The sequence below is a fragment of the Macaca thibetana genome, chromosome 14 (assembly GCF_024542745.1).
Source record: "Macaca thibetana thibetana isolate TM-01 chromosome 14, ASM2454274v1, whole genome shotgun sequence".
NCBI lineage: Eukaryota > Metazoa > Chordata > Mammalia > Primates > Cercopithecidae > Macaca > Macaca thibetana.
In genome coordinates, this window is record NC_065591.1 from 3,307,860 (window position 1) to 3,335,132 (window position 27,273).

At 52.0% G+C, this 27,273-nt stretch overlaps 3 protein-coding genes across 8 annotated transcripts in view; 2 read left to right on the forward strand and 1 right to left on the reverse strand.

The window, feature by feature from the left end:
- Positions 1-27,273, reverse strand: part of NADSYN1 (NAD synthetase 1) — a 559,458-nt gene that overhangs the window by 52,140 nt on the left and 480,045 nt on the right. The gene's annotated exons all lie outside the window — the stretch shown is intronic.
- On the forward strand, positions 1,185-15,362 carry DHCR7 (7-dehydrocholesterol reductase). Of its 2 annotated transcripts, none has more exons than XM_050758191.1 (9): positions 1,185-1,349; positions 1,906-2,030; positions 4,667-4,770; positions 5,418-5,640; positions 7,257-7,347; positions 8,172-8,385; positions 10,631-10,835; positions 11,753-11,884; positions 13,902-15,362. In XM_050758191.1, the coding sequence occupies exons 3-9, from the start codon at positions 4,673-4,675 to the stop codon at positions 14,364-14,366; spliced, it is 1,428 nt and encodes a 475-aa protein (XP_050614148.1). In that variant the 5' UTR covers positions 1,185-1,349; positions 1,906-2,030; positions 4,667-4,672; the 3' UTR covers positions 14,367-15,362. The 2 variants fall into 2 exon arrangements, with proteins under 2 accessions (XP_050614148.1, XP_050614149.1); XM_050758192.1 differs by having other exon boundaries at positions 1,226-1,300.
- LOC126935959 (uncharacterized) overlaps positions 26,273-27,273 on the forward strand; it is a 40,338-nt gene continuing 39,337 nt past the window's right edge. For 2 of the 5 annotated variants that reach the window (XM_050758198.1, XM_050758202.1), the window contains exons 1-2: positions 26,680-26,841; positions 26,965-27,080. The gene's annotated coding sequence lies outside the window, so the exon portion shown is untranslated. Of the gene's footprint in view, positions 26,394-26,679; positions 26,842-26,964; positions 27,081-27,273 lie in introns of those variants that run through there. The other 3 variants (XM_050758199.1, XM_050758200.1, XM_050758201.1) reach the window with 3 other exon arrangements.

Sequence of the window (27,273 nt, forward strand, 5' to 3'; positions counted from 1 at the left end):
CAGAGACCCCGTCTCAAAAAAGCAAAACAAAACAACAATAACAAAAGGGCTGTAAAGGGCATTATTGGGACAACCGGGGGAAACTGGAGATGCAGAATAGATAACAGCGTTGAACTGACGTGGTCACTGTATTTTGGTAATATAGGAGAAGGTTCTCCTTCTTACAGAGTTGGATACCGAAGTATTTGGGAGGGGGGAATCACGGTATCTGCAGCTAACGGTGGGGACTGAGTGGGGAGAAAAAAGAAAAATACACATATATAAAGAGAGAAAGAGAGACATGAAACGTGGCCACCTGCTCACCCCTGGTGAATCCAGGAATCTGCGTGTTCACTTTACGTTCAACTTGTTTGTATGCTGAACATTTTTCAAAACAAAAAGGTGCAGGTTAAAAATAAAACATGATGTATCTCTGAGGGCCACAGAGACGTGGTAACTAGATCGCTCTGCCCGTAAGTAAGGTCTGTTACCCGAGCTGTTGGGTGTGGGGTCAGCAGACACCTTCAGCTGCCCCACCTCCAGGTCTGCCTCGCCCCAGGTCATGCCCTCGCAACGTGGCCCATACGTCCGGCTCGCACTGTGGCTCAGCTTCTTCCTTTGCCCAGTTCTGCTGCTCCCTCCCCTCCCGTCCTAGCACGGGTGTGCCCCCTAATAAGCAGACCACCTGGACTCCATCTCGGGTCACTTTGGCGGTCTCCCAGCAGCGAGACTTCCCTGACATCCATGTGTTTACCTGATCGTTTGCGGAGGATCCTCTTCGCCCCGGGACATAAGCCCTAGGAGCAGCGGCTGTGTCTATTTCGCTCCTTGCGGTGCACCGGCGCCTGAACATACGCTCCATCAATGTGCGTCGGGAGCCGCTGAAGCCCCATTTGCCGAGGAGGAAACTGAGGCACGATCATCCAGGTGATGAGCCTGGCACGTTCTCCGCGCGGCCCACGTGGCCTCCCCGCCCCGCCCCACACCCGGCTGGTCCTAGCGGTTCCAGACCAAGCGCGGGAAGCTGCGCTCACTCGCGGGGGCCGGGGAGGGGCGGCGGGGCGGCGGGGCGGGGCCTGGGCCGTCAATCTCGAGTCTGGCCGCTGCCGAGTGGCGGGCGCGGTGGGCCCGGAGTCAGCTCAGGCGTCTCGGCCAATCGCGGGGCGCGGGACCGACGGGCGTCCGGGGTTCGCCTCCGATTGGCGGGCAATCGCTGACGTCATCCGGGGGCGGGCACCCCTGCCCTGCTGGTGACTCCGGCCCCTGGCTAGAGGGTAGGCGGCGAGGAGCAGCGCGAGCCGGCTAAGGGGCGCGTGCGCAGGTGAGGCCAGGGGAAGGTGGTCGCAGGTGAGGGGCCGAGGTGTGCGCAGGTGAGACCAGGGGAAGGTGTGCGCAGTGGGGGACACGTGCCCAGGTGCCCACTCACAGGGCGAGGGTGGGGTCAGGGGCAGGGGGCGTGCGCGCAGGTGGGGATGGGGACCTGCGCGCGCTAGTGGGGACAGGGTCCGGCTCACAGGCTAGGGGCAACTGGGGCTCCGGGAAGGCGGGGCGGAGGCGTGGATAGTCTCCCCTCCCCCACGAGCCGGCCCCTGAGGGATGCTCTGTACCCGCGCGGTCTGGAGCTTCCCCGGGCGAAGGCTGCCTGGCTCCGGGGTCGGCTCCTGGCCCCTCCCCCGTGCCGCGCTCCGCGGCGGCGCTTTCTCCTGCTCCACCTGTTGTTCGCCTCCCTCTTTGTCAGTGCTGAGCCAGGCACAGCAGCTCTGCGATGGGACTGGCTTGTCCGCCGCCCTACCTGACATGCGGCTGTTGAAGCCCTGAGCGCTCACCTTGTGCCTCTTGCTTGACTCCAACTGTGGACCTTGAGCGTCTGCCCTCTCCTGAAATGTTAGCTCCCTGGGGTCTTATTCATCTTTGTGTTCCCTGCAGGACTTTAGCCGGTTGAGAAGGATCAAGCAGGCATTTGGAGCACAGGTGTCTAGAAACTTTTAAGGGACCAGTTCAAGAAGGAAAACTTCCCTTCTGCTGTGAAACTATTTGGCAAGAGTCTAGAGGTAAGTGTGTCTCCGTGTCCTGGATCCTGAGCGCAGGCTATGGCTTCACAGCGTTGAAAGTACAGACAGACTGGTCCACCAGCTCTCGAGTGCCAATGACTGTCTGTGCCTCTTATGAGTAAAGTACAACGTATCAGGGCACCTCCCCTTTGTCTGTTCCCAGCCATCTATTGGGAAGGATGTTACTTAGATATTTATTGCAAAACTCAATGCTTATGACTAAAGAGCTGACTCCTGGGTGACTGAATTCTGTAGTAAGCTAAAAGTACTTCTTAGGTCTTGTTTTAATTCCTTTTAACAGCATTCTCCCAGTGGCTTTTTCACACTTTGGTTCTGAGGTTACACATCCTCTGACCCTTTGCAATTTTCTGGTATTTTACATAGTTGATAATGTTGGTACCAGGCATTGTCCCCTCGTAGCTTATCCATGACTTGGGGCAGGAAGAATGCCACCCCATTCTGCTTAGCCTTCCTGTAAGGCAAGTGTGCATGTGGGTGGTCTGGATTAACACTAGTCAGTGTGGAAACTAGGGATCGGAGGGAGTGGGGGCACTGAGCTGGTAAGTTTTGGTTGGGAAGAAACTAAACTTGTATCTTACCTTGATGAGAGCCTGTGGGAGAGGAACTGTCTAAAACAAGCTGGCTTGTCCGGGTGGCTGTGATCTTGAGATCAGACTCACTAGCGTGTCAGTTTTTCTCAGAAGCAGTTTTCTTTCATCCACTTTGATTTTACAGATATAAGGAGAGTGACTGGCACTCACCAGGCTCTGTATTCAGTATTTGGGGCCGTAGAGAGACACGGTCTCTTCCCATCAAGAACTCTTCGTCCTGCTTTGTACATCATAGGAACTTCAGAAACTAACTTGTGTAAATTGAATTAAGTGCTGCTACTCCAGTTCTCACACTGCATAAGGAAAATGTCTTTCATAATTGAAAATTTTTAAATGAGTGTAAATGTTTATTAAAGTAGTTCATGCTCACATTTTTTTAAAAATCAGGGTTAAAAGGCTTCCAAAGAAATAGTCCCTACCGCATCCCACGTCGACAGTCTTGCTTGCCAGCAGCAAACACTTTTCATTCTTTTAGCTACTTTTGTGTTGTTGTATGTACCTACTTATTTCTAAGTAGTTTGCTTTTAGCAACCCTAACTTTGCAAATTTCTTTCTGCACATACAATAATCAGTAGAGAATACATTGTTATGACAAAGTTACCATTATTCATTGTTGAGCCAAGTAAGATCCTATAATAATGGTTTGATTTCTTCTTTTCCTCCCTTGTATGACTTTTTATTTTTCCTGGAGTTAACAGTTGCCTTGCTTTTTTTTTTTTTATTTGGTAAGGTTTCTATGCATCTATCATTCATATTTTTTTTCTGGATGCTGTAACTGAGCTGTCACACATATCAATAATTTTCCTACACATTCGGATGCAACAAAATTCATCATCTTCATTTCCTCTCTTTCCTAGCCATTCATCTTATACCAATGTGGTCTGGTTTCTGGCTAGTCCTGCTGCATAGCTGTCCTCTTGGGACTTGCCCATGCCCTTTTGTGGACATCACTTCAGCAGCTCTCTTGGGTCTCCAGTTTCCTGGATCCTTTGTTGTTGTCCTTGAGTAATAGTTCTCATAGGAATAGAATTCTAGGTTGCAAAAAAGTTTTCCTCAGAATTTTGAAACTTTTCGTCATTGTCTTCTAGAATCCAGTTTGCTGTTGAGAAATCTAAGGCTACCATGATTTTTACTCCTGGTTTTTCTCTAAAAGCTTTCAAGAGCATCTTTTTAAAAAATCTCTGATATTTTAAAGTTTCACAGTTATGAACTTGTTCTGGAAGTGGGGATGTCACTGCTTCCTCCAAATTATAACCATGTAGAGCAGCTGTGGGTACCTAGAGACATTCTTTGTTCTCTCCGCCTTTTTTTGTAGGGTGATTATTGAGGGCCTCATATGGGCCGCTGTTCTAGGCCCTGGTAGTAGAACAATGAGGAGGACACACAATTCCTGCCCTTGGGAAACTTACACTCTAGTGAGGGGAGACAGACAATACACACACACAAATGAATACTTCTAGGCGATGGGGAGATTTACTAAGAAAATTAAGTACCCAGTGGAGGGCCTTGGCAGGGAACCTGGGGAGCAGCTGCTTCAGATTGGCTGGGAGAGAAGATCTCCCAAGGAGGGGACATTTTACATGAGCCCTGAACAAGGACACCTGCAAATGTGCTCTAAGCAGAGGAAGTCAGTGCCACGGGCGACTTAGACTGTGTTCAAGGATGAGTGAAGACCCCTGTGTTCCTGGAGCCAAGGAGAATAGGAGAGAGTGGTATGTAGGAGGGAGGTGGGAACCAATTTGTGCTGTAAGAGGGAGGGGCATTCTGCCATGTTTGGAGAATGAACTGAGACTAGCAGGAGCAGCCGTAGGAAGGTCAGGTGGGAGGTGATTGCAGGGTCCAGAGGAGAGAGTCTAAGACAAGATGATCTCTTCCCTGCATGGAATCTGCTGTCAGGGACAAGGTACCGGGAAGGTGTGCACAGGAGGCCAGCCCTGCCAGGCCCAGGAGCAGTGGTGGATGCAACAGGGAAAGGTGGTGTCTGTTATTTGAGGGACAATTTTAGCAAGGTTCTCCTTCTTGCAGGGCCCAATGGCTGCAAAATCGCAACCCAACGTTCCCAAAGCCAAGAGTGGAGACAGCGTCACCAATGACAGAACTGCATCTCAAGGGCAGTGGGGCCGTGCCTGGTAAGGATCTTGCCTGTTCTCCCAGCTAGAAAGTAAAGTGGGGTCTCAGAGCTTTCCAGCCTTTGGAATTGTATGGACCCAAAGGAGTGAAACACCTATTTAAAAGAAAAAAAAATTTTTTTTTTTTTTGTCAAGACTAATGAAAGGTAAGCAGTTTCCCACTTTATAAAGTAAGGAATTAGAAAAAGAAACTAGAAATCATGGCCGGTCCACAATGTGGGAAAAAAGATATGGGCTTAAAGAGCAGCTGGGGCCTTCTCACCACCCTGGAGTATGACCTGTTGTCACAGCTCCCATTTTTCCATGGAGCCGTGGGGACTTCCTGTGGGGCGAGTGTCCTCTCCGGCCTGGAACTGGGGAAATGACTGGCCTTGGTGGTTGTGAAAAACCTACCTGCACTCATGTTCTGAGCTCTGGGCCTTCTGTGGGGGCCCCAGATTGTGCCGCCAGTTAATCAACCACAGTAAAGCAGGCATGTTGAGTGGCTTCCTTGCCCACAAGGAGGGCCTGTGCTAGGAGCTGATGCCCTCTCTTATGGGGTGCTGGTGGGTTTGAGCAACAGGTCCTCCACACAAGAGCCTGTTAGGGTCCTGGTGGGGCCCGGGGCGGATGGGCCCCCGTGTGACTGCCTGCATCCGTCCTCGCAGGGAGGTGGACTGGTTTTCACTGGGGAGCATCATCTTCCTACTGCTGTGCGCGCCCTTCATCGTCTACTACTTCATCATGGCGTGTGACCAGTACAGCTGCGCCCTGACCGGCCCCGTGGTGGACATCGCCACCGGGCGTGCTCGGCTGTCAGACATCTGGGCCAAGACTCCACCTATAACGAGGAAAGCCGCCCAGCTCTATACCTTGTGGGTCACCTTCCAGGTCAGCAGCCCCTGCCCTGGGGTCGGGGCACAGCAGGTGGGGAGTGTGCCCTCCTGCTGGGGTAGTCCTTCCATTTGTCTGGGACATGGGATCCTGACTCAGGTTGACATCTGGGTTCCCGGGACCCAGCAGGGCATTCCTTGGTGTGTTCAGATTCATCCTCAGATGTCAGGCAGAAGGCACCTGTCACATCAGTGTTCAATACACCTTCACGGCCTGCCTGCCTGCAGTTGCTGGGCACGCCCAGCTCTGGAGAGACAAGCTGAGGATAAGAGCAAAACCCGGTGGGAGGGCAGGGCCGGCCCGAGGAAGCCCCATAGTCGGCAGGAGTCATGCCTTGCACCAGGCCTGGAAAGGAGCATCTCAGTCCCCAAAGGGACGCTCTCAGTCATGAGATGCCACTCACGAGGCAGGGCTGTGTTTCCCCACAGGCAGTCGAGATCCAGGATGTTCTCAGCTCTGTGGTGTCCCCACCGGCTTCCCGGTCCAGAGGGAGTTCCGGGAAGGGGTTGTTGTAAACCTGGCACACACAGGGGTGCTGCTGATTGCCTGAACCCAGGAAAAGGTTTCCAGGGAAACGGTGCTAGAAAGAGACAGGCCTGGGTTTTCCTTCCCTGCGAGGGAGGAAGGCTCAGATCCTGATTAGCTGTTTCTCCGCAGGGTCCAAGCTTTTGGGCTCCAGAATACTTCTCAGTTCCGATCTCTTGGTCCCTTTGAGTGAACAGGGGCAGTGTGAATCACAAATAGACACAAAGCAGGAACCCACGTGTCCATCAGTAGATGAATAGACACACAGAACAGAACACTGTGCCCACTGTGGGACACTATTTGGCAGTGGAAGGGAATGAAGCTCTGATGCCACTAGGCGGATGACCCTTGAAGACACCACTGAGCGAGAGAAGCCAGTCACAGAGGCCGCATACCGTGCGGTTCCATTTATATGCAATGCCCAGCACAGGCAAATCCACAGAGGCAGAAAGCTCAGTGGCAGCCAGGGGCGGCAGGGCCAGGGAACTCAGAGTGACCGTGGATGGGAACAACATTTTCTTTTATGGTGATGAAAAGTTCTGGAATTAGCAGTGATGGGTGTACAACCAGTGATGTAAATGTGCTGACTGCCACTGAATTGTGCACTTTAAAAAGGCGAATTTTAGCCAGGTGTGGTGGTGCACACCTATAATCCTGGCTGCTTGGGAGGCTGAGGTGGAAGGATCACTTGAGCTCAGGAGGTCAGCGCTGCAGTGAGCTATGACTGCACCACTGCACTCCAGCCTGGGTGGTGGGGCAAGACGTCATCTCAAAAAATAGATTTATGTATCAAAAAAAGGTGAATTTTGTGGGATTCTCCATTTTTAAAGGTGACTGGGAGGGACCTGTGCCCTCTCCTGAGGGGCGAACGGAGCCCTGGGGGAGAACGCGTTGGCACTTTCCCTGGTTGATGAGTTTATTGTCTCAGAACCCTCTTCAAAACCGGCAGCCCAGCAGTGTGAGCTTCCAGGAGCCATAAGTGCTTTGGGAAGAAAAAGGCTATGATTGTGATTCTCATGTTCCTGCTATGCGTCCCCCTTTGCAGGTGCCCTCCAGGTGGGGGTGATCAGGCTGCTTGTGTGTTTCAGGTGCTTCTGTACACGTCTCTCCCTGACTTCTGCCATAAGTTTCTACCCGGCTACGTAGGAGGCATCCAGGAGGGGGCCGTGACCCCTGCAGGTAGCTCCCTCCCCTTCACCCTCCCCAGGCTCCCGTTCCTGGCCCTTCCTCTCAGGGACCTGTCCTTCCCCACACTGCTTCATCCCTAAGACTTGTCACAGGATAGAAATCCATTTTGCTTGGATTTTTCACAGCATCCGTCCTCAAAACCATTGAGGGCAGCTGGGGCCATCCCACACCCAGGTTAGAAATCACTTTCCTGGGTAAGGAGGGAATGGATGGGTCCAGCTTCTTCCCAGCCCCATAGCAGGGGATGCACTGGGCCCATGGAGCTTCCTGCAGAGACCACCGTGCCTTCCTCTGGGCTGTCCATGGGAGACCTTGTCTGTTCATTCCTCGCCATCATTGAGAACCATGAGGAGCCTGGCTTCATGCCTCACACGTGGGTGCAGACTGGAACCTCACCACAACTCTGCCCTGAGAGACTCCCTGTTTTTGGGGTGGGGGGTGGGCTGAGGCGCTCCCCAACAATTACAGATGGGACCAGGGACACCACAGGGGAATCCTCACTTGCTTCTGCCCCTCTGCCCTGACCTCCCTGTCAGACTGCGCACCTGTCACTCAGCCTATGGCCAGTTAGCAAGATGCAGAACCAAAGGATGGACTCAGCCTCCTCTCCCTCTTCCCAGGAATTAGGAGGAGCAGGCAGTTCCTTGGCCAAGGGTGTAGGAGCCTCAGAGATGGTGCCTGGGGCCCCGGACGAGGGTCTGCAGCAGCAGAGGCCCAGAAAGTGACCAGAGCCCCCGCCAGGCACACTTCAGCCCAGCCAAGCTCCTCACTACAGGCTGGGAAAGCACCTTGATTTCTGAATCCTTCGTCTGCAGGGGTTGTGAACAAGTACCAGATCAACGGCCTGCAAGCCTGGCTCCTCACACATCTGCTCTGGTTTGCAAACGCTCATCTCCTGTCCTGGTTCTCGCCCACCATCATCTTCGACAACTGGATCCCATTGCTGTGGTGCGCCAACATCCTTGGCTATGCCGTCTCCACCTTCGCCATGGTCAAGGGCTACTTCTTCCCCACCAGCGCCAGAGACTGGTACGTTCTTAGCAGCGGGTCCAGCCTGATGTGGAAAGTGGAAACTTCCACCCCTGGCCTTTCTTGCTGCCTGGGGCAGGTAGTTGTAAAGCCCTGAGCACTGAGAATCCATGGAAGAGGAGGAGGGGATGGAACTTGCTTCACCCTGGGGAACATCCTTTCTGAATGTTTGCTGGCTTCTCCAGCCTTGGCAAGAATGCAGCTGAAGATGGCCAGGTCAGATGTGGTGGCCAAGTCATTGTCTTTAGGGCTGGCGTGGGGGTAGGGAAGTCAGGAAGAACTTCTGGCTTGGGGCACTGGCAGACCATTGCCTCTTTGGATTAGCTAGTGAGGCCCAAAACAAGCTTCATGAAGAGTCTTGTTGTCCCTGTGGCTTTAATGTAACAGCTTCCCAGGAGAGTCCTGCTGGCTTGTACCCATTCTATGGAAGCCTTGGCTGGACAGCGGTCAGCCAGTCATTTGTCTGTCCACTCACCCATTCACCTGCCCATCTCCTCAGCCACCCACCCATCCACCCGTTCACCTACATATTCACCCATCATCCACCCACTCATCACCCCATCCCATTCACCCACTCACCCATCCATCTACCCATCACCTCATCCCATTCACCCACTCACCCATCCATCTACCCATCAACCCATCCCATTCACCTGCCTACCAATGCATCATCCACCCACCCTCATGCATCCACCTATCCATCACCCACAGCCACCCAGCCATCATCCATCCATCTACCCTCCCATCATCCATTCATCCATCTGCCCATCCACCTACCCATCTAGCCACTCACCTATCCACCTGCCCATCTCCCCATCCATCCACCTACCCACCCAACCGTCCATCATCCGTCTCATCCACCTGCCCATCCACCCTCCACCCCATCTGTCTACCCACCCGTCATCCATTTGTCCATCCACCTACCCACCCACCTACACATCTAGCCACCCACCCATCCACCTGCCCGTCATCCATCCACCTACTCATCCATCCACTCTATCAGGGCCTGTTAATGGCGTGTGCTGAAGGGAAGGGATGCATTCATCCCATCCAGGTCAACCTCCTGCCTGAGCAATGTCCGCAGCTCCTGACCGGCCTCCCTTACCATCTCAGGCCCTCCTAGCTGGCTCCCTCCGGTTCCCTGGGTGACGCTTCTGAACACACCTGATCCCTGCCACCCTGCACCCTAGCTCAACCCTGCCTATCATTTATCCATCCCCCTGCTCCTCTCCCCATCTCATTCATCCATCCTTCCACCCACTCACCCTCTTATCTGTCCGTCCATCCATCCATCCATCCATCCATCCATCCATCCATCATCATAAACCAATGTTTGGTGGGATTCTCTTGTGGACACTTGTAGGCAGTGGGACTCACAGTTCAGTTTGGGGGATCCAAAACACCCAGTGTGGTTTACACCTAGGCTTTTGGGAAGTGTTTCTGGAGGGTGACACTTTGTAGCATGTGTGTTACCAGATAATGAGCCTGGCCTTCAATGTCTCCTTTAGATCATCCTTGTCACCTTTCATGTCAATGGCTGTGGACTTTGTGTGTTTTGCTTTTTGCTACTTACCCTACCTGAGGGAACTGGACATGAAAATAGGATTTTCTAGTTAACACAGAAATTGCTGTGTGTCCGCAGCCAGCTAGACCGAGCCAGGGTCTCCACAGGGGTTATCTCAGCTGATGCTCTGGCCCTCCAGGGATTGGGGGATTCAGGTAACTGGTCAAAGAACTTGTCCTGCACATGCTGGAAGCCGGGCCCAGGGTGCGTTTGTCATTCTCTACGCTGGCGTGATTTATAATGTCACTCACCCATGAGGACCCACATGCCCCGAGTCTACTTCAAACCACGTGCTTGGGCCCCAGAACGTAATCTCAGTGCAGTTGAGCCAGTTCTTCGGCTCACCTGTGCCATGCATCAAGGGCATCTGGAGAAGGGTAGAGAGAAACCCAGGTACCAGCCCAGGGCCAGTCTCCCACCCTCCCGGGCACGGAGCAGGTGCCCAGGGGCTTCTGCCAAGGATGCCTCTGCTGAGCAGCAGCTGAACACAAAGGAGAATGAATGAGGGTGCCAGGAACCAGCAACTGAAGCATTCCAGCCGTGGGGGTCCTGGCGGCTCATGGCCAGCCTCTGCCCGTGCCGTCTCACGTTACCCTTTAGGACCCTGGACCAGTGCTGGGCTCCCACTAAGCAAGGTGGCCCCATCTTCCACTAAATGTATCTTTTATTTATATTTTCAAGCAAATTCACAGGCAATTTCTTTTACAACTACATGATGGGCGTCGAGTTTAACCCTCGGATCGGGAAGTGGTTTGACTTCAAGCTGTTCTTCAACGGGCGCCCCGGGATCGTCGCCTGGACGCTCATCAACCTGTCCTTCGCAGCAAAGCAGCGGGAGCTCCACGGCCACGTGACCAACGCCATGGTCCTGGTCAACGTCCTGCAGGTGCCTGTCATGGCTGGAGAGGGTGGAACGCCGATACCGGCGGGCTCTGGGGAAACCCAAGAGCCGGAGCGTGTTTCCATGACCTTAATCTACCGCTTGTAAAAGAGAGTCAGCCGCCCTCCCCAGGTGTCACCAGGAAGCGGCCGGAGAGCATGTGGTGAAGGAAGCCATCCTTGGGTGCCTGTCTCTGCCAGCCCTGGGAGGGGAGGAGGCAGGTTCTACGCAGCCAGGCATGGTCCGGGAAGGTCTCCCTTGGGGATTACACCAGGGTAGACTCTGGGGGTGCGTGGGAGTTAACCTGGTAGAGTGGAGGCAAGACGGCGTGCTCCAGGCACCCCCTGTAGGGAGAGAGGGTGGCAAGTCTGGGACACTCAGGAACGTCCCGCATCCTGTGCAGACAGCGTTCAGGAGCTCGGAGGCAGGTGAGGCTGGAGGCCTTATGGAAGTCGTCGTCTTTATCTTAAAAGCAGCAAGACCGGGAAAGTGTGTGCTGAGCTGGGGTGCAGGGTGGCAGGGATCAGGTGTGTTCAGAAGCGTCACCCAGCGAGCCGGTGGGAGCTGGCTAGGAGGGCCCGAGAGGGTGAAGGAGGCCGGTCAGGAGCTGCTGACATTGCTCAGGCAGGAGGTTGACCTGGTTGGGATGAACGTATCCGTTTCCCTCGGCATGCGCCAGTGCAGGCCCTGAGAACCTGGGCTGGAAGAGACGCCAGGGCCATGGGCTTGGGTGGCTCTGAGGACAAGGACACCCTTACCCCTGCCCATGTGCCAGGCAGGAAGAGCCCCAGCTGCACAGTGAGGAAGCTGCTGAGCCACTCACCAAGCGCCCCCTCCTGCGTCCGCGCCGAGTGTGATTTCCCCGAGGCCCGTCTGGGCCCCAGGAGGGCCGGGGACAGTCAGCGGCTGCTTCCGTCTTGCAGGCCATCTACGTGATTGACTTCTTCTGGAACGAAACCTGGTACCTGAAGACCATTGACATCTGCCATGACCATTTCGGGTGGTACCTGGGCTGGGGCGACTGTGTCTGGCTGCCTTACCTTTACACGCTGCAGGTGAGGAGGTGGGCGGGGCCGGGGCCGGCCCAGCGGGGCATTTGGCAGACACATGCTAAGCTTTCTCCTTGCAGAAGCATCTGTCCTTGGGGGCGCCAAAGCTGCTTTCTGTTTCTAGGAAGAAGGAAAGGCCTCATGTATTAGCTAGCTTGGCCGCCTTGGGCCACCAGCCAGGGAGGTGACCTTGAGCATGTCCCCAACATCTGCAAAGTAGGGCAGATGCCGGCTTAGGGCTAGATGGGGCAGTTGAGGTGGAGGTGGGTCAGTGCGGGTGCTGGCAGCAGGTGTCCTCTTTATTCCTGCCTCCTAGGATGTGCTGGGCACTGGGGCAGGGCTGCCCTGGGAGTTCCAAGACAGTGGGGGACAGCGAGCGGCCTTGTCATTGGCATCAAGCCCCCCACTTCCCTCCCAGCTCAACGAGAGCAGCCCTGCTCTGATTTGGGGGAAATGCTGGGCTCCCAGGTAAGGGATACCAGGTGGCATCTGGTCCCGCATCCTATGCAGGATGCCATCTGCCCATTTCAAGAGCAAGGAGCCCCCTGGGGACAGAAATAACTCACACCAGGGCACTTGCTCAGCAGCACGGTGGGGTGGCCTGCCCCAGGAGGCTGTGCACAAGTGAAGAGAACCAACGTGGAGAGGCTGTCACCTGTTCAGGATGTGACAGGCCCAGCCTCACCCGTGACAGCCAGTCCTGTGGGATGGAGGTGTGGGTGTCCTGGAGAAGTGTCCTGGAGACGCTCACAGCAGAGAGGGCCAGTACCAGGTGGAGGGTGCAGAGCCCCAGCTGGCCCCACGCTCACACCAGGTCCTTGGAGCCTCCGCATGGCCCACCCGGCCCCATTTCTCCACATGGCTGGCTGCAGGCCTGCTGGTTCCCTGGTTTTATAAACTCTGTTTTCTAGGGATGTGAAAACGTAGCAATAGGTCCCACTGTATAGTAGTTCTTACTTGCTTTAGCCTCTGTATGTGTCTTGAGATGGATGTACATTTTTTATACTACATTTGTATTGGTCTTCTCCGGAGAAACAGAATCAATGGAAGGGTGGAGGGTATACGTGTAAGAAACAGATGTATTTTTCAACTCATGTGATTGAAGGGTGGCTTCAGGGCAGCCTGGAGGCCCAGGGAAGAGTTGATGCTACACTTAAATAGAAGGCCACTTTTTTTTTTTTTTTGAAACGGAGTCTTGTTCTGTCACCCAGGCTAGAGTACAGTGGTATGATCTTGGCTCACTGCAACCTCCACCTCCTGGGTTCAAGCGATTCTCCTGCCTCAGCCTCCCAAGTAGTTGGGATTACAGGTGCACGCCACCATGCGCGGCTAATTTTTGTATTTTTAGTAGAGATGGGGTTTTACCACGTTAGTCAGGCTGGTCTCAAACTCCTGACCTTGTGATCCGCCTGCCTCAGCCTCCCAAAGTGCTGGGATTACAGGCATGAGCCACTGTGTGTGGCCAGAGTGAGCCACTGTGCGTGGTCAGAAGGCCACTTTTTAGCAGATTCCCTCTTCTTTGGGGAAGGTGGGTCTTCTGTCTCTTAAGGCCTTCAACTGACTGGATGAGGCCCACCCCCATTGTGAAGGGTCATCCGCTCTGCCTGGTCAACTGATTCGTGAATCTCATCTGAAAAATGCCTTTACAACCAGACTAGTGTTTGATGAAATATCTGGGAACAGTGGCCTGGCCAAGTGGACACATTAAATTGACCATCACAATATTAAATTCAGATTATATTTTTAATACTGTTACATGTTTGATATTTATACTATATGTCATATATAGGGGGTGTATACACACACACACACACATAGACAGGTAGAATGCGGGTGGAGTTACTCATTTAATACCCACAATAGCCCTCGAGGTAAGTGCTTTTATTCACAGAAGAGAACACTGAGGCAAGGCGTGTCAGAGGCAGAGCTGCGTTTCGACCCCAGGCCACCGGGCCCCCGAGCCCACACTCCTGTCCTCTCCCTGGGCAAAGCACCGCTTGACCCCTTCCCCCTCGTCCCCCAGGGTCTGTACTTGGTGTACCACCCCGTACAGCTGTCCACCCCGCATGCCGTGGGCGTCCTGCTGCTGGGCCTGGTGGGTTACTACATCTTCCGGGTGGCCAACCACCAGAAGGACCTCTTCCGCCGCACGGATGGGCGCTGCCTCATCTGGGGCAAGAAGCCAAAGGTCATCGAGTGCTCCTACACGTCCGCAGACGGGCAGAGGCACCACAGCAAGCTGCTGGTGTCAGGCTTCTGGGGCGTGGCCCGCCACTTCAACTACGTCGGCGACCTGATGGGCAGCCTGGCCTACTGCCTGGCCTGCGGCGGCGGCCACCTGCTGCCCTACTTCTACATCATCTACATGGCCATCCTGCTGACCCATCGCTGCCTCCGGGATGAGCACCGCTGCGCCAGCAAGTACGGCCGGGACTGGGAGCGTTACACCACCGCGGTGCCTTACCGCCTGCTGCCTGGAATCTTCTAAGGGAGCGCCCGAGGGAGAAGCCCTGCAGGGCTATCAAGAGCATGTTCTGCCAGGTCTGTGGGGGCTGGCATCCCAGCTGCAACTGTAGGAGCCTCAGTTTCCTCATCTGTAAACTGGAGAGAGCCCGGCACTTGGCAGGTGTGCAGTACATAATAACGCTCTGTTCCTTGCTGTTGCCTTCAAGGGAATTCTGAGTGTCCACCGCTGCCATATTGCCAGCACAGACGGATTTTCCCTTATCAGTGTCTCTAGGGCAGGAGGATTACCCGGTCACCTTTACTAGTCCTTTGGAGACAATTTACCTGTATTAGGAGCCCAGGCCACGCTACACTCTGCCCACACTGGTGTCTGCTGCTGAGCAGGTCTTCCCATGCCCTGTCATTAGGCTGCATTTATTCTTGCTAAATAAAAGTGGGAGTGGGGAGTGTGGGTTATCCATGTATCGCCTTTCAGCTGCAGATCCCCCCTCCCCTGCCTGCTCTGCAGTCGTGGGCGGGGCCTGTGCTGTGTTTCTCCTTGGTAGCGTGCATGGTGTTGAACTGGGGCGCTGGGGAGAAAGGGGCTTTCATGTCGTTTCCTTCTCGCTCCTGCTGCACAGCTGCCAGGGGTGCTCGGCAGACATCCAGGGGCGCTCTGCCTGGAGTGTGCAGACCTCAGAGAGGTCCCAGCACCGACTGTGGCCTTTCGGGTGTAGGCGAGTGGGCTCTGCTCCCCGATTCCCTGTGAACGCCCACCTTCTCGAGAGAATTTTCTGCTTGCCCGGTGACTCTGCACGGACTCTGGCTTGAGCAACTCGGGGAACTTCACCCTCGGGGGCCTCCCACGCCTTCTCCAGCAAGGAGGTCTCAGTCCCGGCCTTGGCAGGGCACCTCCTTTTCTGTGCTTTGTTACCTGGGGCATTCTCCCTCATCCCTACGGTGTTGTGTAAAGCTCTTTTTAAACTTTATGCTCTGAGTAGAGTTCATCTTTATATTAAACTTTCCCTGTTCGAATAAATGGCTGTGTGGTGTCTGACTCGTGAATGGGCCTGACCGCAGGTCTGACTGGTATATGCGGGCTCTGTTTCCGGTATGAGAAGGGGTGTCCGAGAGAGACGCTTGGGTGCAGCATCAAAGCGTTGGGTGCCCATGGGTGCATGGCGCCACCCTGCCCCTCTCCCTCCCACGTCAGCCCTTTGCTGGGGCTGTTTTCAGGTTGGATGTGGAGAGTGTTCCGTTCCCCAGGGAGATGAAACCAGGCTTGGCCCCCTGTCCCCAGCAAGTGAACGGAGAAGCCAGAAAGAAAGTGCCAGGTTTGTATTGCACCTGGAGAAACAAGAGGGTTTCACACGGGCAGCCCAGTGCCCACGCCGGGGCAGAGGGCCAAGCTCAGAGTGGTTTCATTGCTTCGCATGAGAACTGGTCCCACAGCCAGGCGGCCTCCCAGACAGCCTGGAGGGTATCGGAACTGTGACCTGGGCTGACTGCGGAGCCCCGGTGTTGGTGCACCGGGCCCCACTGCTACCTGTTTGAGGATATGGGCCTCAGGGGTCCCGGGCGTCTGTGCTGGACACATACCATGAGAGTGACTCAAATGCCGGGGAGATGGGAGCACACTGCCCTGTGTGGCTCTGAGCGGAGTAGACCCTGCCTTTTTTCCCCAGACATTGAGTAGATTCATTTCACGGAGGCTGGGGTGTGGTCGCTGTGAGCTCAGATTTGGGCTTCCTTGCCCGCGTTGGAATCCTGGCCCCAGCATTTAAAAGCTGCATGACCTTGAGCGGACCTACCCTCTCTGTGTCTCAGCTTCCTCTTTTGAAAGATGAGGGTCATTATTATCTTCCTGCCTTGATGTGAGAAGGGCTTCCCAGGCCAATTTGGCGGGAGAGCTCTCGGTTCAGATGTGGACCTGCCTGTCTCAATCGGCCGAGGGTTGCTTTTGGTTTGGTTTCTGTTGGAGCAGCTTTGCGCCGGGCTGCAGGTTCCTCTTCCAGACGCCGTGTGTTTGCACAGTGGGTTCTGCAGATGCAAGGCTGTCGCCCAGGCTCTGTCCCACCAGACACATCTGCCCTCACTCGTCCTCAGATGGAGCCCGCTTCTCTCTGGGCAAGAACAGGGTGACCCAAGAGCTCAGATTAGACAGTGCCAGCCTCTACCATTCTCCAGGTACAGAGTGCATTCTGTTCCCAGTGAGGCCACAGTGCCTGCTCCCTGGGAAGCTGGGCTGGCCTTTGCCCCCTTCCAGAGTGAAGGGCAGCTCAGATCAATTGCCAGGGCCATCTGACCTGTGCTGTACGGGGCATGGCACTGCCCTCTGATAAGGGGCAGGCATCTGGTACCCCAGGACAGCGTCAGTGCAGGAATCCAGTGGGCACATTCAGCGAGGCTGTTTTCCTTTGAGTAGATTCAGTCCTGACACACCCCACCCTCCCCCACCTCAGCCTTGGAAAGCGAGGGGAGGCCTTTGTCAGAAACCACCCTGCTTGCTGTTGGCTCCAGCAGATCTGCTTTCTGGTCCCTGTTTAACAATCTTAACAAACTCAGCACATATCTCTGTCCTGGGAGGAGCTGGGCACTGTGGGCACTGTCTTTGATGGCAGAGCTGACTTCTTGGGAAACTGAGGCCTGGGGTTTGAAGCAACTCACCCCAAATGACAGAAGTAGCAACTGGTAGAGGCCAAATTTAAACCTCAGGCGGAGACGTAAAGGGACAGTGTAGGTCACAGTGTACAAAGTTTGGGTTAGACAGGAGGGTAAGTTTCTGCAATCTGTGGCACAGCATGGTGAGTGACCATAGTTAGGAATGTGTTATATATTTCAAAATTGCTAAGAATAAACTTTCAGGGTTCTCCCCACACCCACAAAAACACACAGGTGGTTAATTAGCTTGATTGACTCATTCTACAATTTACACAGGTATCAAAACATCACATTGTACCTCATACATATAAGCAATTATTGTCAATTGATGATACCATTAAAAAATAGAAATGACCAATGAAGATCTGAAAAGCTGTTCAATTTCCCTAGCAATTAGAGAGAGGAAAATTCACATCATGTGATCCTTTGGCAAACTTTATCACATTGGCAAACTTTATCGCAACAGTAGCTCCCGGCATCACCGAGGTCAACAAGAAGCCAGTGTTCTCCTAAACAGCACGTAGGAGTTCTGTGACCCATTCATTCAGGTCAAGAAATTTACCCTGAAGAAATCAAGGGAGGAGGAATATGTTTCGATAACAATGTTCGTGCAAGTATGGTTGATAATAAAGTTTTCTGCTGGGTGCAGTGGTTCACGCCTGTAATCCCAGCACTTTGGGAGGCCAACGTGGGCCGATCACTTGAGTTTCAGGAGTTTGAAACCATCCTGGGCAACATGGCAAAAGCCTATCTCTGTAAAAACAATGAAAACATTAGTTGGGCATGGTGACACATGCTTGTAGTCCCAGCTATTCAGGAGGCCAAGGCGGGAGGATCATCTGAGCCTGGGGAGGTTGAGGCTGTAGCGGGCCGTGATTGTGCCATCACACTCCAGCCTGGGCAACAGAGCAAGACCCTGTCTCAAAAAAAATTAATAAAGTTTTCATATGAAATATACACATAAAAGGATATAGACCAAAACATAAACATTAACGCTATTCATAGCTGCACGGTGGAGGTGATCGTGGTTTTTTTTTTTCTGTATTTTTGATAAATGTTATTTTTCAGTAACACTTCTGCAGGATTATAGTAGAGATGAGGAAGGCTGCTTGCACCTGGACAGATACGATGGGTTTGTTTTGAATAAACTAGAACTTCCTGCCCTAAGCAGGCCGAGGAGGAGGAGGAGGAGGACTTCTGACCAGGAGGGGTGTTTCCTCGCAGGCACTGGTGCCACTGAGAGCCGCGGACTGGGGTTGGCTTCACCGTGTTGCCTGCAGGGAGGGCTGTTTCCGGAGCAGGAGTCAGCTGTGTGCAATTCGCTTCTGCTCAGAGCTCTGTCTGGAGGACTGTCGGAGGCGGATGTCAGTGACAGCGACAGGAGGCAGCCAAATGCCCAGCAGACAGAGGCGGGTTCCCGGTGAAGCCCCACCTCCAAACCGAAGACAGTTTAAAGCCTGAAAGCCAAGTTATCCTTGGACCGGACTGAGAAGTTGTCTTGCTGTTTGGTGTACTTGCCTCTGATGGATCCCCACCCTTCACCTGTTTTACATATACCTACCCTTTCCTAATTGGTTTTCTACACTGTCGTGTCCACCTTGGAGTGGCATCTTTGCTTTAACCATTTTTGTTTGTTTGTTTGTTTGTTTGTTGTTGAGACAGTCTTGCTCTATCACCCAGACTGGAGTGCAGTGGTGCAATCTCAGCTCACTGCAACCTCCGCCTCCTGGGTTCAAATGATTCTCCTGCCTCAGCCTCCCGTGTAGCTGGGATTGCAGGTGCCCGCCACCACGCCCAGCTAATTTTTGTATTTTTAGTAGAGACTGGGTTTCTCCATGTTGGTCAGGCTGGTCTTGAACTCCTAACCTCGGGTGATCTGCCCACCTTGGCCTCCCGAAGTGCTGGGATTATAGGCATGAGCCACTACGCCCAGTCTAGTTTTAATCTTTTTTTTGCATGCTCACAAACCAATCAGCATGCACTCCCCATCCTGTGCCTATAAAGACTCCAGACTCAGACAGTAGAGGGGAGAGGCCCTGACTTTGGGGAAGATGACCTGCCCCTCCTGGCCCCCCTCCAGCTCCCCTTTCCACTGAGAGCTGTTTTCGTTGCTCAATAAAATTCTCAGCCGTCACCATCCTTCAATTGTCCATGAGACTTCATTCTTCCTGGATGCTGGGCAAGAGTGGAACCCACCTAGTGTGAGTACCCAGAAAGGCTGTCACACTGGCCCTTTGCCCTTGCCAGTGGAGGGCAGCCACACCATGTGACAAGGCAGGGGGACAAGTGAGCTGCTAACACACCTCCATCCACAAACGGCAGAACTAAAGGGGCACTGTAACGCTGCCTCTGGGGCTTTGGGGTCACAGGCACCCTCACCTGGGTGCTGCAACACGCCTAGTCTGGCCGCAGGTCCTGCATGGAGCCTGCTCCTGTGTCTGCACCCGGAGTGGCCGGCCAGATCCCGCACTCACTCGCTCACGTGCTCCCTCCTGCAAGGGGTTGAGCACAGAGAGCTGAGTAGACGAGGCACCCCTTCTGTGAGTCCCATGAAAGGACCAAGAAAAACCTTGCATTATTAGGAGAGGGAACGCCAGGCCATAGCCTGGCCAGATTTTCTGGTCAAGAGGCCTCAAGTCCATGCAGACTTAAGGTCTAAATCCCCTCTGTGTGTTTTTTTCATCAGGATGGGCAGATTATTCTCCCTGAGTGCCTCCTCAGTTCACCAATCCACTCTTGCCCCTTTACCAAACCTTGGTCTCCAAATCTCTTAGGAAATCTGGATGTTACCTGGGAAAACCAAGACCGCAGTGACTGGGAGCTGGGGACGGGATGGGTCTGGCTTTTGGAAACTCAATGCCCACATTCAGCAATGACCCACAGACGTGGGCCAGCTCTTTGTTGTCCCAGGAAATGGGCAGGGGTGGGGGTTTGCACAGGGTCAGTGTGGTCACCTGGACACACAGGGAAGCTGCAAGATGGCTGTTAGCAAGAGGCAAGTACCAGGCAAGCCCACCTGGCTCATAGCTTTAAACACCTCCACAGCTTGATGACTCCAAGGTTCCATCTCCAGCCACACCTTTGTCCTGAACTCTGCTCATGAGTCCACATGTCCCCTCTGCACCTCACTCAGCATCTGAAAGGTGACTCAACTTCACACCTCAATCAGTCCTGACCTTTCCCCATAAATGTCAGTTGCTCAAACCCAAAACCTGGTATCATCCCTGACTCCCCTCTCTCACCCCACATTCCATCAGAGGGCAAGCCTGTGGCCGTGCCTGTAAAATGTCCAGGATCTGACCGCTTTCCATCTACCAGGTGCCCCCGTCCCAGCGTCTCTCAGCCCCCAGCACATGTCTCCCCGCCTCCTGCCCCCTGCCCCCAGTCTGTTCTTGGCTCAACAGCCAGACTATCCCATCAAAACGTGAGTCAAGTCCTGTCACTCCACCACTCAGAACTTTCCAAGGTCTTCTAGTGTTGCTCAGAATAAAAGCCAGGGTCGTTCTGAGGGCCTCAGCAGCCCTGTGGACTCTCAGACCTCTCCTGCTGCTTCCTCCCACATTGACACAGCGACAGCCATGCCCGCCACCTCCCTGGGCCTCCGGCACTGCTCCACCCCAGTCAAAGCCCAGTTAGAATTATGGATGCAAATCCCCATGGCCAAGATCATCAAGACATCGACCGCCAAGCTTTCTGGCCAGGGATTTCAGCTGCAGAACTGTTTGCAACACTTAGCTGCAATGGAAGTGCCAATTCTGGAACTGGTTTCCGTGTTGTTGGCTCACTTCTTCTTACCCCTGAGCACACTTGGAAGGCTACAGACTTAGATAAGTGAGGAGGAGGCGGGAGTCTTTTGAATTACATGGTTATTATTTTTTTCTTTAACTGGGAGTGAACTCCACTCTGTCTTGAGAAAGAATTCATTCTTGACTTGCCTTGCAGATGAGAAATGCTGCTGTGGAGGCTGAGTAGAGGCAGGAACGGCTGCCTTCCCTTTAAGACTTGGAGATGACCCTGAGGAGGGCAGCAAAGGCGTCTGCAGAACCATCTTGGCTGTTCCTCCCTGGATAGGAATGCAGGGAGCTGCAGGGAGGGTCACCATGGCCCTCTGTACCTTGGAATACACTAAGATCTCCAGGGTGTGGTGGATCCTGGTGTGATGGGTGCAGATGCCCACATATCCCACTGTTAGGAGTGTCCTCACAGTTGTATCCTGCCATGTTCAAAATGGCTGCAAGTTCGGGGCTGTGCATTGCAGTGTCCTGTGCAAAAAACTGTGAAAAGATTGGGAATGAGTTATGCAAATCAATAGGTGATTGGTTTATTAAGTGCATCCACATGGCAGAATATTATGAAGCTCTCAAAAATAACAGGGCAGTCAACTGATGATGAATTACATTAACTTAATAAGGAAGAAAAACCATTTTATTAAATCAAATAGATGGAGAAAAAAGGACACTAATTCATGATAAAAATTCTCATAGATAGGGAATCAAACTTTCTTAATCTGATCAAAGACATCCATAGAAAACCTACAGCTTGCTTCATACTTAATGGTGAGATATTGGATTCTCTCCCCATAAGATCAAGAACATGGCAAGAATGTTCACTGTCACGTCTTCCAAATGATATTAGAGATCATAGAGATTGCAATAAGGCAAGAAAAAAATTTAAAAAGACCTAGATTAGGAATAAATAAGTAAATTAGTACAACTTACAAGATTGTTATGTAGGAAAGAGTTAACACAACAGGCCCTAACTACTCTATTTGGAAAGGTCTGCCTTCAAGGTAGGCCCTTAAGTAGCATCTGGGAATTTAGATGTGGGTAGGGTTCTCACCACTGTGATTGACACGAGTAGCTCACTGTGCCTAGACTGTTGATACAAATAGTATGCCTTTTGGTTCACTTGCTTTCCTTCTGGAACTCTGGAATTTTGACCATGCCAAGCAGAGGCTGGATATGGTATAAGGCCAGCACTCCTGAAAAGTCCTGGCTGCTTAATCTCAAAAGAGCTTCCCTCATTGATAACATGTCAAACGTATTGTCACAACTTGTTGCTGGGAAAATTAAGCATGTCCTGCATGACCCCACTGGGAGAGACCCTTTGAAGCTTATGCCTGGTCTCCCCCAGACTCCACTCGCATGCACCTTTTCCCTCTGCTGATGTCGACTTTTGTTCTTTCCCTGGAAGCTGCAGTTTTCTGAGCCTTCTTAGGGAATCATCAGACCTGAGGGTGGTCTTGACAGTCCCCCACAATAGTTGTGCATAAAATCCTAAGAAGTCTACAAAAAAGCTACTAGAACTAATAGTGAGGTTGCAGGATACAAGGTCCATATCAAAAATCTAGTTTATTTCTATTCTTGCAAAAAAGGAATCATATCAATTTTTCGATAACATTTACTGTGTCAAAAACACAGCAGACTTAGAATGAAATTTTAATTAAAAATATGGAAGACTTACTGTATTTTTGGAAACCACAAATTATTTCTGAGAGAAATTAAAGAAGAGCTAAATAAATAAACAGGTGTGCCATATTTACATATTGCTGATGTGTTTACATACTGGTTACATATCAGACTGGTGATACAGCACCATTTCATCCAAGTGAGAAATGAAGAATATTTTCAATGAAAAAATTAGCAGTTAAAAAACCAATAAAAATTTTTGAGTCATATAGATACCCAAATGGAGAAAAATGAATTTTGACTCCAACTCGTATCATTTACAAAACTGAAATGGATTATTAATCTAAATGGAAAAAGCAAACCCATAAAATCTTTAAAAATATATGTAAGAAAAGGATCTTGGTTAGGCGAAAGATTTTTAAACAGGATGATAAAAAGCACTAACCACAAAAGAAAAGGAAAAAAAGTGGACATTGATGAAATTAGAACTTCTCTTCATCAAAAGAAAATGCTACGAGAATGAAAAGGCAATTCACCAAGAGGGGGAAGTTATTTGCAATGACACTTCCGTCCCCTGGAGGACTCACATCCACATTATATTATGATGCTGCAAAAGTAATTGTGGCGTTTGCTATTTCAGTGACAAAAACTGCAGCTACTTTGTCACCAACTTAATATAAGAGGTTCTGGCCGGGTGCGGTGGCTCAAGCCTGTAATCCCAGCACTTTGGGAGGCCGAGACGGGCGGATCACGAGGTCAGGAGATCGAGACCATCCTGGCTAACACGGTGAAACCCTGTCTCTACTAAAAAATACAAAAAACTAGCCGGGCGAGGTGGTGGGCGCCTGTAGTCCCAGCTACTTGGGAGGCTGAGGCAGGAGAATGGCATGAACCCGGGAAGCGGAGCTTGCAGTGAGCTGAGATCCGGCCACTGCACTCCAGCCTGGGCAACAGAGCGAGACTCCATCTCAAAAAAAAAAAAAAAAAATATATATATATATATATATATATATATATATATATATATGAGGTTCTTACAAATCATGGAGAAAATGACTGGCACGCTGATGCTTTTAAGATGAGACAGAGGCTTTGACAAAATGACCAATGTAAGTGAAAATATGCTCAACATCATTAGTTATCAGGTAAATGCAAATTAAAACCACCAGGAGCTACTGCATCTTCACAAGAATGGCAAAGAAAAAGGCTGAGAAGCCTACCTGTTGTAGAGATGTGTTCTCCGGTTGCCGATGGGGTGCACATGGGAACAACCCCTTGGGGAGATCGTTTGGCAGCGTCTCTTACAGCCAAGTGCTCATGTACCCTGTGAGCCAACAACCCTACTCCTGGGAGTGTTCCCAGGGATGCAACCTTCATGCTCGCCAGAAGACACGTGCAAGAACGTTCATAGTGGCATTATTTGTAAATAGTTTAAAAAAGAAACAGTTGGCAACAGCCCGAATATCAATCAGCAGTAGAATGAATAATTTGAAGTACAGCCACACAATGGAAAAACACATGGCAACTGAAAGAAACCAAGAAAGCAGCAATGGCTACGTCCAGCAGCACGGCTGAGTCTGCACACGGGACGTTGAGCGAAGGAAGCAGACCCGAGACTGTGTACCACGTGAGTTCCTCTATATGGTGGCCAAGGGCAGGAAGGACTTACTATTATAATTAAAGACAGAAGCATGGTTACCTCCAGGGACCATGGAGCTGGGTGGGGTAACCTAGCTGGAAGGGAACAGGGTGCTGCCTTGAGGACACACGAAATATTCCAGGCTTTGGTCCAGTTACTCAGGAGTAGGCAAATGTGAGTCATCCCTCTGCACCTGAAATGAATGCATTTCATGTCTGTAGATGATATCTTTTCACTAGGAAGGGAAGAAAGCCAGGCAGCTCATGCAAATGCACCTGCAGAGGATGAGGCTGGGCTGGGACCAGAAACACAGGTGTGGACAGGGGCCTGCAACAGGAAAGCTGTAAGGGGGTCTCCTGGAGGGAGGTGCTGTTGGGAGGGCAGTGGCTGCAGTGGCTTTTTATAGAGACTCTGCGGATGCAGAAGGAGCTGATGGGGGACAGAGCCCCTGAGCAAACGACAAAAGTGGGAGCTTGGAAACCCAGGCCCCTGGTGATGACCAGCATTTACTGCCCCCTGACCAAGGGCAAGGCCCTCATCTCAGTCCTTGCTGTACAGTGACTCAGACTCCCTGAGCTAGGTAGGCGTCACGCTTGACATTGCTCCCACTTAACAAGGGGGGAATAGCAGTGCCAGGTCTCAATTTTGTCCAGTTCACAGCAAGTGCAGAGCCAACATCCTTATTGCCCAGCACTAGGGTCCTCATGCTTAAGCACGAAGCTGTAAGTTCTGTCTCCCACCACACTCTTTCCTTTCTTTTTTTTATTTTTGAGACGGAGTCTTAGTCTGTCACCCAGGCTGGAGTGCAATGGCATGATCTTGGCTCACTGCAACCTCCACCTCCCTGGTTCAGGTGATTCTCCTGCCTCAGCCTCCCGAGTAGCTGGGACTACAGGTGCATGCCACCACACCAGGTTATTGTTTTTATTTTTATTTTTTAGTAGAGATGGAGTTTCTCCATGTTGGCCAGGCTGGTCTTGAACTCCTGACCTCAGGTAATCTGCCCGCCTCAGCCTTGGCCTCAAACTCCTGGGCTCAAAGGATCCTCCTGCCTCAGCCTCCTGAGTAGCTTTGACTACAGGTGTGTGCCACCACACTCAGATAACTTTTTAATTTTTTGTAGAATCAGGGTTTTGCTATATTGCCAGGCTGGTTTTGAATTCCTGGCTTCAAGGGATTCTCCTGCCTTGGTCTCCCAAAGTGCTGGGATTACAGAAGTGAACCACAGCACCCGGCCCACACTCGTACTTATAGCCTTCTGTCTCTTTTTTTCTGATAGAATTCTAACAGTCCCAAAGCTCTGTCCTCCAGACCCTTAGAATCTAGAGCAGCAAATTTGGAGAAAAAAGAGGGTTTCCCAGTTAAGTCCGGGTAATAACAGTCAACATCTGGTTGGCCATCACGTGATGTTTATGGAGGTGGCATTAGGAACTGGCCCCCGACATATGGAAGTGAGGATGTTAAAGTCCACTACTCCAGCAGGGTGTGGTGGCGGGCACCCATAGGCCCAGCTACTGGGGAGGCTGAGGCAGGAGGATCGCTTGAGGCCAGGAGTTTGTGTACGGCCTGGGCAAGGTAGCAAAATTCCATCTCAAATTTGTTTTCACATGAACAACTCCACGGAGGCCCCCTGCGTTCACCTCCCAACTGGCAGAGACAGTGCCATCATGCCTATCAGTCGGGCTTCAGCAGTCCTGACTACCTTCTGTTTGCACAGCCTCAATCATCTCGTTGAAATGCGCAGCATCTCCACGCTGAGCTGCCCCGTGTCCTTCCACAGCTGCCTGGTACTATCGTTTCAGCCCAGGTGAATGTCCCGCCCACATAGGTGAGCTGCACCTTCCTCTGCCCTTATCTTGTCCCAGCCAGACGACCTGGACCCTCCTGCCTGCTCCAAGTGTGCGGCTACCACTCCTGTATCCCCAAGAGACCTCCCAGGCCTCCCCTGCTCAGAGCTGAGGGCAGGGATGCCCCATACTTTGAGCTCTCTCTTCAGCCTCCCAGTGTCTCAACCATCCCGGCAAAAGTCTTAGGGCCTCTGTTGTCCTTGGCAGGACAGATCCCTGGAAGGTCACACACTCCAAAACAACCAAAACGATGGATATAGATAAAGTAGAAACACGAGCATAAAAGCAAAAAGGTAATATTCTGGGGCCACCGCTGCCAGGGGCTGATGCCCGCACAGGGCGGGGCCCCTGAGGTCATGGCTGTGTTGCAGCACAGAGCCATTATTGTGCATGATGATGGCCTGAGCCACCCAGAAGAGGCCACCTGACACCCAGCATCCCTGCTCAGGAAGGCAGGAAGGTTTGTAACGCCCTTTAGAGATCTTGGTGCATTTACAAACATCCTGCTCGGCCAGGTGCGGTGGCTCAAGCCTGTAATCTCAGCACTTTGGGAGGCCGAGGAGGGCGGATCATGAGGTCAGGAGATCGAGACCATCCTGGCTGACATGGTGAAACCCTGGCTCTACTAAAAATACAAAAAAAAAAAAAAAAAAAAAAAAAAGCTGGGTGTGGTATCAGGCGCCTGTAGTCCGAGCTACTCGGTAGCCTGAGGCAGGAGAATGGCGTGAACCCGGGAGGCGGAGCTTGCAATGAGCCGAGATCGCGCGTGAACCCGGGAGGCGGAGCTTGCAGCGAGCCGAGATCGCGCTACCGCACTCCAGCCTGGGCGACAAAGCAAGACTCCACCGTCTCAACAAACAAACGAACAAACAAACATCCTGCTCTACCTAGTTTTTTGTTAACCGGATTATTCAGTTATATGGAACAATCCATTCTCTAATGAAAAGAGCAGAAGGGTTGTGGGTGGGTTGCATTATAGATGATTTTCAAGCAGTTCTTTGTTTCAGTAGCTCTGGTTTGGCCTGGATGTTTTCACTGTTCAAGTCTTTCAGAATCTTTTTTTTTTTTTTTTTAATTTTTAAATAGGAAGTGAGAACATCCCCGAGCAAGACCAACAATTGCTGAATAAACACAAACACCCTTGAGAATCACTCCAACAGGTGCTGCCTCTTCACCTGGGGATTGCAAAGGTGAGAGGGGAGGTGAGTGTCTCCCGGTGTTTGGAGAATCATATGAGCGTGTGCTCTGGGAGCTTTAAGTTTCTCGTGAGTGAAAGTTCGCGGTTTTAGGTTTTCTCTTGATGCTACTTTTTACCTCTTCCTCCGTCTACTAAGAAGGGTTTCCTTGTAGGTGAAAATGGAACCAAATTAGTTCTGTGATCTTGTTCCATTCTAA